The sequence below is a fragment of the Barbus barbus genome (assembly GCF_936440315.1).
Source record: "Barbus barbus genome assembly, chromosome: 47".
NCBI lineage: Eukaryota > Metazoa > Chordata > Actinopteri > Cypriniformes > Cyprinidae > Barbus > Barbus barbus.
Window position 1 is genome coordinate 12,381,325 of NC_136725.1, and position 14,393 is coordinate 12,395,717.

Here is a 14,393-nt window from a genome sequence, read left to right on the forward strand (position 1 = left end):
ACTTTTATTTATTATAATTGAATTCCCGTGTTGTAAATCAGACTTTATAGCACATAGCCCCTAAATTTAGCGATCAACTATGCATATTATAAACGTAACCTTTAACGTAGGCCTACAAAATTTTGTCTTTGTTACTCTTAGTTATAAAGAATGGTAGCACAGCATTTTTGAATGACTGTCTTCATGAGTTTGTCTGCATCCATATTGCAAGTTTCCTCTCACATGTAAAGCATGGTAGCAGTTATTTCTTTTCATTTAGGTTCCAAATAATGGCTCATTGGCTTAGATATAATACCTAGAAGCATATATTCTTCTTATGCACAAATGATAAATATTGCAGCTGTTATTTCTATGAAATTATGTTGTTTTTGCTATTCTGTTACTAATAAAATAGTTTTTTTCACTGCTTGTCCTATTTTGGCACAATCCTAAATTGAACTTGAGTAGTTTTACTAAGGGCACCCATCTCACATGAAATGAAACTATGTAAAACATATTGTACCCGACTTCCTGATATAAATTACTATAAATTTGATATGGTAATTAATACTGAGATACTAATTTGGGCAAAGAGCACTAATGACTTGTTTAAGACTTGAAGCTAAAAGTTGAGGACTTGCAACTCGACATGGACTTGCCTATTTTGACTCGGGACTTGTCTGTCTTGACTCGGGACTTGACTCGAGAATTGAATGCAAAGACTCGAGACTTACTTGTGACTTGCAAAACAATGACTTGGTCCCACCTCTGTTCATATGTATAGAAGTTCAGCATACTTCAGAATGTTTGTTCTGTCCGAAGCTTAAAGATTATACCAGAAATCTGCCACTATGTGATTATTCAAATTGTTATCATCAAATTTTCCAAAACTGACATTTCTGGAAGGTAAAAACATTCCTGTGAAAGCAAAGGATATTCCATTATCACCCTCATCGTACTACTATACCTGTTCATTGAACTTGTTACTCCCCTCCATCAGCAAACCACTGACTCCACCGATTGCAATAAAACTCACCTGTTGTATTCTAACCATCTGCCTGAGTCTGCTTCTCTAACAGTGTGATGAAATGCATTCTCAATCTCTGTACCTGTGAGTTCAGTTGACTGGATTCTTGTTGCATTACTGTCAATGATCTTTCTTCCAAATTTACCGTTGGTAACAAAGACATTTTCATAGATGTCATTGATGCTTTTCTCATGTTCTCTGTACATTTTTCCTTTTCCGTTCACTTTTTCTGACTAAGTTTTTGGCGTTGTTAAGAAGCCAACAAACTAACACTAGTTTCTCTCCTGGAGTGAACTTTGTTGTGCTCCTCGTCTGTGTTTATGTAGCTATGTAATTATGCAGAAAGGAACTGTTTTGTGGAAATGTTAAATATTTATACATAAAGGAACTTGCTGCAGGATATCACTAATATATTTCAACAATGTGGATTGTGTTCGTGTAAATGAGGTCCAAATGAATTTAATATCACAGATTCACTTAGTATAAAGTCTTCAGAGGCTTGATCATTTGATGCTGGCTGGTGTTTGGGAACATTTACAGCTTTTGAAATGTTTTGAAAAGACAGCTGATCTTTTTAATGGTTGATGGTTTAGGAGCTCTTCCAACACTGTACAAATGATTCTGTGATTTTTAAGAGGGTTGAGATTTTAAAGAAACTTGTGTTCATAAATTTGGGCTAAATCTGTTGAGGTTCATTAAACTAAAATGTAGCTTGGCTTTAACACCCCTGCATGGAATCTTTTAGTGATCCTGAAGATCTTGATTAGCTGATTCAGGTGTGTTCAACTCTAAAATCAGCAGGAAGGCCTTCCAGAAGCAGGATTGGACATCATTGATTTAAATTAGTGTTTCCCAACCATCAGATGCATGATGTTTGCATTGCAACTACCACATCTCACGTACTTTATACCTTTAAAAAAGATTTACAAACCAAACCTAGCATTAATTAATAATAATGCTGCGGCCTTCTTTTAACCTCTTTTTAACACCTTTATTTTATTCAAAATGTACTGGAGTGATTCACAATGACTGGTGATGTATAACTGAATAATGTACAAATAATGACTGAAGACTGGAATCTCGCATGATGGAATACTCTGTCACATTCACTCACAAGGCATTTCTGGTGAAATGAAGCACACTTCTAGAGTCCCATTTTGCACATTTTGTATGTTTTTCTAATTAAACACACCTGACTCAACTCATCAGCTCATTAGAAGAAACTCCAGCACATGAAATGTGTGTCTGACCAAGGAGACATAACAAAAAAATGCAGTTGTGAACGTCCTCCAGGAACAAGGTAGAGAAACACTGCTTTAGATGAGAATCAGTTATTACAAAGTACAAACTGTGTCAAAAAGGTGTGTGATGTTCCTATGGAAGTATGAACTGTGAAGTCCTCTTCTCACAGATCCATTGAAAAGCTCTATTACATGCAATATCAACCCACCCTACTAAATTAAGAAACTCTGACTGAGGCACAGCCGCTGTCACAGCACAGTCCTCGTCTACTCTGTTGTCTGGCTGTCCAGATGCCCAGGAGCTGAAACTACAGATCAGCATTAAATGTTCAGCCCTGCTTTCTGTGTGATATGAATCTGACTGTGAGAATCATTTATTACATAATAATCAGTTCAAATGAGTGATTTCTCACCCAGATGTCATGTTGTTGCCATCAACCCATTTCCATGTGCCCTCCTCAGCAGTGTCAGTCAGACCAATATAGACTGCAGCATCACCAGACATTCTCTTAACTAAATACTGAGCAGACAAACCAGTTTATATCACATTTATATCATAAACGGACACTTTACATCTGACCATCTCACATTTAGCTGCTAAACGCTATAAAATGCACAAACTTTCACTCACTTGTTCCTCGCTGTTGTTTATGATGATCAGATCTGCTCCTCTCTCTGTACAGTATCTTCTACTCTCAGTCCAGTTCCTTGTCTCTTTGGACATGTAGTATATACTGGATTGATAGTAAGTCCATCCAACTGTTAAGAGAATCAGTTCAGATGTTAGCTTTTTATTCATTTACACTCATCTGTCTATAGCAGATGGTATATGCATATATTATTTACACTGAAAGTTACTGAGACCACAACCCAACTCAAGTGCATCAGGTTTTAAAAATGTCTGCTATATCCACCCAATCTCTAAATGTGGACGTAAGCTGTTTTGTTTACAAGTGACCGCTCTTGCGGTAAAAATAAGGTGCATAGCAAGTAATTACATAGATTAAAGAAACTTTACCAGGAACCTGAAGTACATTTCTCCGCTGAATTTTTCTAATGGTCAGGTTTGTGTTGAATATTAGCTGGAATCTCTGATTGGTCAAATTTGAGTTCTTGGGTATCAGCTGGTCTCTCTCATTGGTCAGATTTTCAATGTTGGATTTAAACTGTTGTCTCTCTTGAGTGAGTGTGACACACAGCACTATGACTGCAGTCAGCAGAAGAACACACAGCAGAACCAAACACACTACAGCTGCTCTGTAGTTTCTGATCTTCACTGAATTGCTTCCTGAACAACACAGACATGCTGTTAGTCCCTTCAATAGCATTAAATACAGCACAGGTATATACTTGATCTCTGTCTTTGAAGGTTTGTACCTATGCTATTATTTTTCATGAGGAAAAGTAGTAATTATTAAACTAGGTACCTGTGTATTCAGATAACTGAATTCTCGTTGTATTTGAGTCTTTTATCTCCATTGTGATTTTGCCTCTTATAGCATCAGCATTTTCATAGAGATCATCTGTCTTCCTTTGTCTTGCTCCTGTGTCCATTTCCGTCGTTCCTTTATTGAATTTCAGAGAGTTCAAGTGAAGACAGAGAGCATTCTAAAGTGTAACCTAAATGTAGGCTAAAATTTTTATTTTTAGATACCAACTAACAAATTATATATATATATATATAACTAATGCTAGCAGTTTTTCAGAACTGGACCCTATTATACTCCTGAGGTGTTCCCTGATGTGTGGAAATGTTTCATGCATTTGTACAGAAGTTCAGGTCACCTCAGAATGTCACAGAGCAGTTTGTTCTGTCAGAAGTGTAACGATTATACCAGACACCTGCTAGTTTGATTATTCAAATTATCATCAAACTCTCCAAAACTGACATTTCTGGAAGGTAAAAAATAAAAACTTTGATTCCTTTCCTCCTGTAAGACATGCCATTTTGACTAAACTAAAAAGACCAAAGAAACACACACAGTTTACCAAGACAACTCTCCAGATCATTTTCCTCCAGTTTTAGCTGTTTTCTCTCTCTAGTCAGATACAGATGCTTTATCAAATTTGTGTTATTATATTGTGTGATGAAATGCATTCTCGATCTCTGTACCTGTGAGTTTAGATGACTGGACTCTTGTTGCATTACTGTCCATGATCCTTCTTCCAAATTTACCATTTATAACAAAGTCATTTTCATAGATGTCATTGATGCTTTTCTCGTGTTCTCTGTACATTTTCCCTTTTCTATATTTCCGTTCACTTTCTGATAGTTTTGGTGTTGTTAAGAGGCAAATAAACTAACACTAGTTTCTCTCCTGAAGTGAACTGTGTTGTGTTTCTTATCTGTGTTTGCGCTGCCGCATAATTATGCAGAAAGGAACTGTTTTGAGGAAATGTTTCAATTATTTATGCATAAAGGAACTTCAACTTGCTGCAGAACATCACCATAAATATGTTTCAACAGTGTGGATTGTGTTCATGTAAATGAGGTTCAAATGCATCACAGATTTACTCAGTATCTTTATAAAGTCTTCAGAGGGTTGATCATTTGATGCTGGCTGGTGTTTGGGAGCATTTACAGCTTTTGAAATGTTTTGAAAAGACAGCTGATCTTTTTTATGGTTGACGGTTTAGGAGTTCTTCCAACACTGTAGAAATTATTGAGTAATTTTTAAGAGGGTTGGGTTTGGAAAGGATCTTGTGTTCATAAATTTGGGCTAAATCTGTTGAGGTTCATTCAACTAAAATGTATTTTGTTATCCCTGTAGTGCAGTTAGTCATTTGAGCGTCCTACTGTTGCCATGGCTAATTGTCAGGCCATCGCATATAAGTTACAGTGTTTTAAAATTTCTTACACTCTAAAACTTGTACTTGAGACATACTCAGTGAAAATGCTAAACACAGTTCTGTACATTAGACACATCTTTCAAAACTAACAGCTCGTGTTTAATTTTGGAAACACTGCCATAATTATTTACTGATTGCCAACACTCAATCTGTTCTTTGAACTTAGTGTAAATAGTGACAGATATTTTTTGCACCCCAGTGTATTGTAGTATGGTATCATAGTATGTAGTATAACAAAATCTTTAGTGTATGATCATTACAGTTTATAAGCCTAGGTCTATTGCATTTCAGTTATGCACTTCATTTATAACTCTGTAAATGCAAATGTGATGCTTTTGTTGTTGTTGTTGTTGTTTTTAAGATCAGATGTGTTTTATCTTAAATGTAGTCATGATGTTTCCAGTGAAACTATCGTGTCTCATAGACTTTCACTCACACTGATATCTGTTATTACACTAAACATCAAACCACCCAAAATAAAGTGGGCCACCTTGGGCCATTATCCATATTCACAACACAGTTCTCTACTGTTCCTTCATTGGGCTCTCCAGACCACCTAAAGCAGAAACTACAGATCAGCATTAGATGTTCAGCCCTGCCTTCTGTGTGATGGCGACTGTGGGAATCATTTATTAGATATAATCAGTTCGGTTCAGTGATTTCTAAGGTCAGTGTGCTGCCATCAACACATTTCCATCTGCCCTCCACATCCATGTCAGTCAGACCAATCCAGACTGTAGTACCACCAAACTTTTTATTTTATTTTATCTTTTTACAAAATCCTGAGCAGATTACAAATTTATAGCATAAACAATGGACACATGGACACATTTCGTCTGAACATCTCTCATTTAACTGTTAATATAGTACATATTGTATACACTGAATGTTATTGAAATCACATCCAAACTCCATAATGCTTTAAAAATGTCAGCTGTATCCAACTTATTTACTCAAAATGGAAGTAAGCTATTTCTAAGTTGATCATAGCTCCATTGGTCACAATGGGTCTAATATGTACTTATGTTACCGATGTTTTTGGAAAGCACAGATCAGGTTGTTTATAATTACAATACATTGAAATGAAATGGTAAGAAATATCAGTTTGCAGTATCATTTCATATTTCATACAGCTAATAATAAGTGGAAGTGGATGACACCAGAAGCCGGAGACTTTCAATTTACAGATTACATTAAACAATAAGGAGGATAGCAAATAGCTACATAAACTGAAGGAACTTTACCACGAATTTGAAGTTAATTTCCTAGCTGGTCTCTCTTTCAAGGGTTAGGATTATGTTATTGATTATTAGCTGTTCTCTTTCAATGGTCAGGATTATGTTCTTGAGTATCAGCTGCTCTCTCTCATTGGTCAGGTTTGTGTTCTTGAGTGTTAGCTGGTCTCTTTCATTGATCAGGTTTCCGTTCTTGGATATGAGCTGTTGTCTGTCTTGAGTGAGTGTGACACACAGCACTATGACTGCAGTCAGCAGAAGAACACACAGCAGAACCAAACACACTACACCAGCTCTGGAGCTTCTGTTCCTCACAGAATCACTGCCTGTAAATGAACCAACATGACTTTATTCTCTTGATTTATCTATTTTGCACAGTACACAACAACTGAAAACATGAAAACTGAGATTATCCTTGTGCCTCTAAATTACAATGATCAAATTTGTGCTATTATGCTGTGTGATGAAATCCATTCTTAATCTCATTACCTGTGAGTTCAGATGACTGGATTCTCATTGTGTTTCTGTCCGTGGTCTCTTCTTCGAATTTTCCTTTTGTAACAAAGTCATTTTCATAGATATAATTGATGCTTTTCCCATGTGCTCTGGACATTCTCCCTTTTCTATATTTTCGTTAACTTTCTGATAGTTTCACTGCTGTCAAGATTCCAAAAAACTAACGCTAGTTTCTCTCCTTGAGTGGACTGTGTTGTGCTCCTCATCTGTGTTTGTGTGGCCAGTATTTATGCAGAAAGGAACTGTTTTTGTGAAAAATGTTGAAGTATTTTTGCTTAAAAGGAACTTGAAAGCATCAGAAGGACTCTTGTTTCAACAGTGTTGATTGTGTTCATTTAAATGAGGTCCAAATGCCTTTATCAGTTCATGGTTGATGGTTTTAACATCAGCTGCATTTACATGCTCTTCCATCAGTGTGTGTTATTTAGTGACTTTTCATGGAAGAATTTGACTGTAAATTTTGGGCAGATATGTTTTAGGTTTTCAAACCAAAACATGTTTTGACAGCAAGGATGAACGAGGAACACGAGACGAGGGTGTAAACTCAAATAACAGTCTTTAATGACTCCAAACTATGCAGGACAAGACAAGGCAAGTTAGACAGACAAGAACACCGACAAACACTAACTAAACAGACAGGAAGTTAAATACACAGGATAATTACAGATAAGGACTACAACACAGCTGAACTGAATGAACTAATAATGACACTAAACAAGGACAGGAAACAAACCAAATAAGGACACAAGAGGCGGGAACTTCCAATGAACTAATTTGACCAATTAAATATAAGACAGTTCTGTTTTGTGTAATAGTTTTTGGTTACTACATAATTTTTCATCTGTATCTTTTTTAAGGTTCACTTATGTTTAATGACAGATCAAATGTGGAAAACAATTTTTGAATTATGAATACTAATGTCAAAACAGAGATTTCAATTTTATTTTATTGAAGTTAGATTATTGCAGAATAACAACAAAACAAAAATCAACAACAAAAAGCATCAACAGGCAAATTTTCCTCAGAAAAAAATTTAAAGGTGAAGACTCACTAACTTCAAGCCTGTGACAAATGCTTAGAAACCAAACCTGGGATGAATTCAACTCAACAGTAATGGCGTAGCCTCAGCTGAATTTCACTTATATGACAGAATACTCTGTGAAGTTCATTCACAAAGACATTTCTGTTTGAATGAAACACTTCTGGAATCCCATTTTTTATGTCACTCTAATTAAACACCTGACTCAACTCATCAGCTCATTAGAAAAAAAAAACTCCAGAAGGACATGAAACGTGTGTCTGACAATTAAGGAGAAATTCAGAATGAGCAGTTATGGGCATCCTCCAGGAACAAGATTGAGAAACAACGCTTTAGATGATGATCGGTTATTACAAATGCTTTGTACTGCTGAACTTTAAAACTGTCAATAATATATGTGATGTTCCTATGGCAGTATAAGTTGTGAAATCCTCTTCTCACAGATCCACTGATAATCTACAATACATGCAACATCATGCCACCCAAATAAATTAGATCACCTTCAGTCATTCACAATCATACCACGGTTCTCTTTTCTGTATCCATTTGGCACTCCAGCATCCCAGAAGCTGAAAGTACAGATCAGCATTAGATTGTCAGTGCTACCTTCTGTGTGATATGATGCTGACTGTGAGAATCATTTGTTTAAATAATAATCAGTTCTCACCCAGAGGTCATGTTGCTGCCATCAACCCATTTCCATTTGCCCTCCACATCAATGTCAGTCAGACCAATATAGACTGTAGTAGCACCAAACCTTTTCATAATAAAATCCTGAGCAGATGAAAAACAATACACATTTATATCATAAACAGACAGTAAGCACATTTCACCTGACCAGCTCTCATTTAGCAGCTAAGCATTATAAACATACATAAACATAAAATCTTTCACTCACATATTCCTCTCTGTTATTTATGATGATCAGATCTGCTCCTTTCTCTGTACAGTATCTGCTGCTCACAGTCCAGCTCCTCGTCTCATTGGGCATGTAGTAAAAACTGGATTGATAATAAGTCCATCCATCTGTAAACACAACCAGTTCAGCTGTTAGCTTTTACACTCATTTCTCTGTAACTTATGACAGATAGTACTCATAGATACATAGTACACTGAAAGTTACTGAAACCAGAACCAAACTCCAACATTATTTAAAAATATCTGCTGTATCCAACTATTTTTTTTTCAATGTGGAAGTAAGCTATTTTCATTAAATGTTCAATATAGAATAGAATAAAAATAAAGAAAAGCAGTAAAAGCAGTAATACATTAAAACATTATAGTAGGAAATACCAGTTTGCAATATAAAGCAGCATAAAGAGCTGTTTTACTGCTAATAATTATTGGAAGCAGATGACACCAAAAGCCAGACAAATTTTGCTTACAAATATTTTAAAAATAAGTTGGATAACAAATAACTGCATAAAGTAAAGAAACTTTACCAAGAATCTGAAGCTCATTTCTCAGCTGCTCTCTCTTGTTGGTTAGGTTTGTGTTCTTGAGTGTTAGCTGGTCTCTCTCATTGGTCATGGTTTCATTCTTGGATATGAGCTGTTGTCTCTTGAGTGAGTGTGACACACAGCACTATGACTGCAGTCAGCAGAAGAACACACAGCAGAACCAAACACACTACACCAGCTCTGGAGCTTCTGATCCTCACAGAATCACTGCCTGAAGAACAAACAAGCTGTTCTTCCTTTTATTTATGCACTTAACACAGCAAACATCAGTTGAAAGCCTGAAAACTGAGTAAAGTATTAATCACAGTATCTGTTAAAATGATTTTCCTTGCATTGAGCCTTTTCCATTTTTACCTCTTATAACATCATTTGCATAGATATTATCAGTGCTTTTCCCATCGTCTCTGTTCATCTACTCAGTTTTTCTATATTTTCTTTGATACTTTCAGAAATTTTGGTCTCATCAAGATGCTGCAAACACTAGTAAACATGTTCACTAAATTTTGTTCAGTTCACTTAATTTTGTCGTGATCAAGACTTTTTAACTCGTGGGGATGTGATAATATGTCATGGCCACAAGATATTTATTTGTGGGAACATCATATTAACTCGTCAGAACATGATAATATGTCATGGCCACAAGATAATTTTGTCAAGGTAACGATATCCTTATGTTGTGGCCATGCGATGTGAAGTGGCTTCGAGATCATATATTTCTCGTGGCCATGAGTTTAATGTGTAAACAAACCTGCATGACCATAGCAACCTGGGATTATCAGAGATGGATTTATTAATATTTAATTTTGAATTAAGAAATTGTTTAAATTTTTACATTACATTGCATTGCACTACATTGCATGTGCAGTAATATTTGTTTATGTTGTTGCCGTTGTATGTTCTGCTCTGCTTTGTTTGCGGTGGTAAACACTATTTTGCGGCTGGTTCAGAAGCGCCACCTGCTGACAGAGAGTGAATGTGTGCCTCATTCAGACCTGCTGTTTTTTTTTCATGCAAATGTAAATAAATAAAACCTAAAGTCAGACCACTCTGTTTTGTTGTTGTTGTTGTTGTTTGTTTTTTATCCTGATAATACAGTTTAATTCAAATTTTAAAAAATGTGGTTGCCTCTGATTTCAAATGGCTACAAATATTTTTGGTTAAGGCCAGTTTGCTTGTTATAAAGCAAATAGCCAATAAATAGATTTGCTTGAAAAAAAACAGAGTCAGTCAGTTTACTAAAAGAAAGAAAATCTGATTCCGAATCGGCTATTGGAAGTGCAATCCGGCATGTCTTTTTCTGTCAATTCTTCAATAGGTAGATCTCGTCTTTCATAAAGGCCGAGGTCTTAAAAAGGTTGTTGACCACTGCACTAGAGTTTACGGTACTTCAAATACAGGTGAGCTGCTCATCCATTGCATTGAGATGAATTGAAAAATAGCACAGATCGCTTGACAAAGAGTAAAACCCTGAAACGCTCAGTCAGTGTTCAACGAGTGAAAATATATCTGTGCTAAACTTATGCTCAGCCTCCAACTCACACACTTGCAAGTAAAATCATAGAATTGATTAGCCAGTGGCTAATGTTAGACATCATTTAGTTGCCAGAGTGAAGATTTGGTGATTTACAGTATTCGCAATGTAGAGGGTTGTCCTAGATTTTCTTTTATACTTCCAGACAGTTTATGTCAACAGTCCAGAGTAGTGATCAGTTTATGATTTCAGCAGCGGCTGTACTCACATGCTCTTCAATTGTAAGTTATTTGATGATTTTCAAAGAGGTACAATTTTTAACAAAACTACTGTCAGTAACTGTTGAGGTTTGTCAAATCCTAAACATCTTTTGGTGTCCCTATGTAGTATGAATAAATTCAATTCAATTAAACATTTTTCTGGTATATTTTACACAATTTTGGATGTTTAGATGTTTATACTGAAAAAAAAGGCAAAATGCTGATTAAGATTTTTTTGGCAAAAACCAATATAATATATTCGGTAACACTTTGTTTTAGGGTCTCTTAAACTTATTTTAGGGTTCTCTTAACTAGTTGCTTATTAACATGCATATTACTAGAATATTAGCCATTTATTAGTAGTAATTAAGCACATATTAATGCCTTATTCTACATGACCTTATTTTACATCCCTAATTCTACCCAATACCTAAACTTAACAACATCCTTACTAACTATTAATAAGTAGCAAATGAGGAATTTATTCAGGGAAAAGTTGTAGTTAGTGAATGTGTTCCCTATTCTAAAGTGTTACCATATATTAAATTCTTTCTAGATTATATGGTTTAAAAAAAATGCATGATTAATTAGCATTGATAAGTAGCTGAATATGAAGCACATTTTTGGTGTTGTATTAAAGTAAATTGTGAAAAGTCTTTTGAAATTGTGAAATATCTAATGTGTATGCTAGTATATCTATGACATGCAATAGGTTATAGGTTGTCACGGGGTTTTTTGTCTTTTTACTAAAAGAGGTTTGGTTCAGGGGCGGAGCGGGGGGGTGGCTTCTGGGGCTCGAGCCCCGAATGTTTTTCAAAAGCCCCGAATCTTTTGGGTTTGTTAATAGTTTTGTCAAAAATATATTTTTTCAACAAGTCATACAGAATTATTAAAAATGGTTCAATGCCACGTCCCCACAGGATCGATAAAACGATATCAGCTACGCTTTTCCGACAGGCTGTTTAAGAATCGGTTAGCTTGAAAAATATTTTATGCTGCCCACTGACTTGGTTTTAAACATATATTAATATCCAGTTTATGAGCCTTAAAACATCTTAAAATGCACACATGTAAGTCAGGAAAATCTAAATTCTCTCGAGGGAGAATCATGATGTTTGCATTGTAACTATCACATCTAACATAATTGTCTCACATATTCTCTTCATTTTTGAAAATTTAATACAAACCAAAAACTGGGGTGAATTAATAATAATGCTGCTGCCTTAAGTTTAATGCCTTAAACAACCTTTGTTTTATTGAAACATGTTTTAAGTACTGCAGTGTTTCGCAATAACTGGTGATGTACAGTATAACTGAATAATGCACAAATAATAAATGAAGACTGGGATTTCACTTATGTTGCTGAATACTCTGTGACTTTCACTCACAAGGCATTTCTGGTCGAATGGAATGCACTTCTGGAGTCTCATTTTGCACATTATGTATTATGGACATGAAATGAGTGTCTGATAAAAGGAGACATTCAAAATGTGCAGTTGTGGGCATCCTCCATGAACAATTTTGCGAAACACTGCTTTAGATGAAAATCAATTATTACAAAAGTTTTGTACTGTTGAACTTGTGTCAAAAAGCTGTGTGAGGTTCCTATGGAAGTATGAACTGTGAAATCCTTTTCTCACAAATCCATTGAAAAGTTCTATTGCATGCAACATCAAGCCACCCTTCTAAATCAGGCCACTCTTCCGATTTAGCCGCAGCCACAGCACAGTCTTCGTCTAAACTGCTGACTCCATTTGGCTCTTTATACGCCCAGGAGCTCAAACTACAGATCAGCATTAGATGATCAGTGTTACTTTCTGTGTGATATGATACTAACTTTGAGAATAATTTATTATGTAATAATTAGTTTAATTCAGAGATTTTTTCACCCAGAGTTTTGTGTGCTGCCATCAACCCATTTCCATCTGCCCTCCTGATCACTGTCAGTCAGACCAATATAGACTGCAGCAGCACATAAATGCTCTTTACAAAATCCTGAGCAGATGAAATAGTTGCACATTTACATCATAAATAGGAACATTTCATATGACCATCTCACATTTAACTGCTAAATGTTACAAATACACAATATTTTACTCACTTGTTCCTCTTGGTTGTTTATGATGATCAGATCTGCGCTTCTGTCTTCACAGTATTTTCTGCTCTCAGTCCAGTCCTTCTTCTCACTGGACATGTAGTAATAAGTGGAATTATAACAAGTCCATCCAGCTGTTAACAGAACCAGTTCAGCTGTTAGCTTTTTATTCCCATTTACACTCGTCAACCCAACACCATCATGCTTTAAAAAAAATCTGCTGGATAGCAAATAACTGTAGACAAAAGAAATTGTACCATAAGTCTGAAGATGACTTCTCAGCTGTTCTCTCTCATTGGTCAGGTTTGTGTTTTTAACTTTTAGTTGGTTTCTTTCATTGGTCGGGTTTTCATTCTTGAATATGAGCTGTTGTCTCTCTTGGGTGAAGATGATGCACAGCACTATGACTGCAGTCAGCAGAAGAACACACAGCAGAACCAAACACACTACAACTGATCTGCAGCTTCCGTTCCTCACGGAATCATTTCCTGAAACTGACAGACATTATATTAAGTTAACACAAGTTAACACAAAGATCACAGTTTTCTCTGATTGGATTGTTGAACTTAAAGGAGTGATTTATTTTGTGTAACTGTGCAAGAGCTTTTAATAGAACATTTATTTACTTTTTTAACATTAGCATCAAACTTGGAAGTTAGCCTGTTCATGAGATCTTATGAGAATCCTGAAATATAAACACTTTCTCTCTCTCTCTCTCTCTCTCTCTCTCAGGATATCTATCAGTATCTGTCATCTTATCATTGTCAGAAAATCAAGCACAGTAGACAGATTAACTCAAATTATAATTTTGGGAAAGCAAATGCTCTTAATTTCTGTTTTATTCAATTGCTCACTGGCATGTGACTCATGGGTTCATTTAAATCAAACAGATATTGAACACACATAGTGTCAGACATTTTTCTGTATTAGAGAATGGTTCTGTAACGGGGCGAACAAGACGTGAGGCGTGCGGATCCAAGTGCAAGCTTTTATTTATAAACATAGTCAATAAACAGGCAGGGTCAAACAACGGCAAACAGGTATGGTACGGACAAGACACAGAGCAATCCTAGGGCTAGCGAGAGTTGACGATTGGCAAACAATATCCAACAGGGCAAGGCAGAGAGATAATCCAGGTATATGAGCAGTAGTCCAAGAGAGGTGCAAACAGAGTCCAAACGGCAAGGCAAAGGGGTAAATCCAGGAAACGCGAGCAAGAA

The 14,393-nt window shown here is 35.9% G+C and overlaps 2 protein-coding genes across 4 annotated transcripts; both read right to left on the minus strand.

Annotated features, from left to right (window-relative positions):
* Positions 1-1,979: 1,979 nt before the first annotated feature.
* On the minus strand, positions 1,980-4,584 carry LOC306866177 (uncharacterized protein). Its single transcript, XM_079411254.1, has 6 exons — positions 4,361-4,584; positions 3,675-3,812; positions 3,266-3,535; positions 2,879-3,006; positions 2,661-2,767; positions 1,980-2,555 (listed from the first exon to the last, which is right to left on the minus strand). The coding sequence occupies exons 1-6, from the start codon at positions 4,482-4,484 to the stop codon at positions 2,381-2,383; spliced, it is 942 nt and encodes a 313-aa protein (XP_079267380.1). The 5' UTR covers positions 4,485-4,584; the 3' UTR covers positions 1,980-2,380.
* Positions 4,585-7,386: 2,802 nt separating this feature from the next.
* LOC306866179 (C-type lectin domain family 4 member E-like) lies at positions 7,387-13,627 on the minus strand. Of its 3 annotated transcripts, none has more exons than XM_079411256.1 (6): positions 13,431-13,588; positions 13,180-13,307; positions 9,330-9,574; positions 8,786-8,913; positions 8,555-8,661; positions 7,387-8,456 (listed from the first exon to the last, which is right to left on the minus strand). In XM_079411256.1, the coding sequence occupies exons 3-6, from the start codon at positions 9,415-9,417 to the stop codon at positions 8,390-8,392; spliced, it is 390 nt and encodes a 129-aa protein (XP_079267382.1). In that variant the 5' UTR covers positions 9,418-9,574; positions 13,180-13,307; positions 13,431-13,588; the 3' UTR covers positions 7,387-8,389. The 3 variants fall into 3 exon arrangements, with proteins under 3 accessions (XP_079267382.1, XP_079267383.1, XP_079267384.1); XM_079411257.1 differs by having other exon boundaries at positions 7,389-8,456; positions 9,330-9,632; positions 13,431-13,627; XM_079411258.1 differs by having other exon boundaries at positions 7,389-8,456; positions 9,330-9,558; positions 13,431-13,599.
* Positions 13,628-14,393: the final 766 nt, after the last annotated feature.

Excerpts from the sequence above, each read along its gene's own strand:
- LOC306866177 (XM_079411254.1), bottom strand. The coding sequence starts at position 4,484 with ATGTACAGAGAACACGAGAAAAGCATCAATGACATCTATGAAAATGAC. Across the intron at positions 3,813-4,360 it reads CCAGTCATCTAAACTCACAG|GAACGACGGAAATGGACACA; the intron begins GTACAGAGATCG and ends AATTCAATAAAG. Across the intron at positions 2,556-2,660 it reads GGCAACAACATGACATCTGG|TTTCAGCTCCTGGGCATCTG; the intron begins GTGAGAAATCAC and ends GCTGATCTGTAG.
- LOC306866179 (XM_079411256.1), bottom strand. The coding sequence starts at position 9,417 with ATGACCAATGAGAGAGACCAGCTAACACTCAAGAACACAAACCTAACC. Across the intron at positions 8,914-9,329 it reads AAATGAGCTTCAGATTCTTG|ATGGATGGACTTATTATCAA; the intron begins GTAAAGTTTCTT and ends TTGTGTTTACAG. Across the intron at positions 8,662-8,785 it reads TAAATAACAGAGAGGAATAT|GATTTTATTATGAAAAGGTT; the intron begins GTGAGTGAAAGA and ends TCATCTGCTCAG.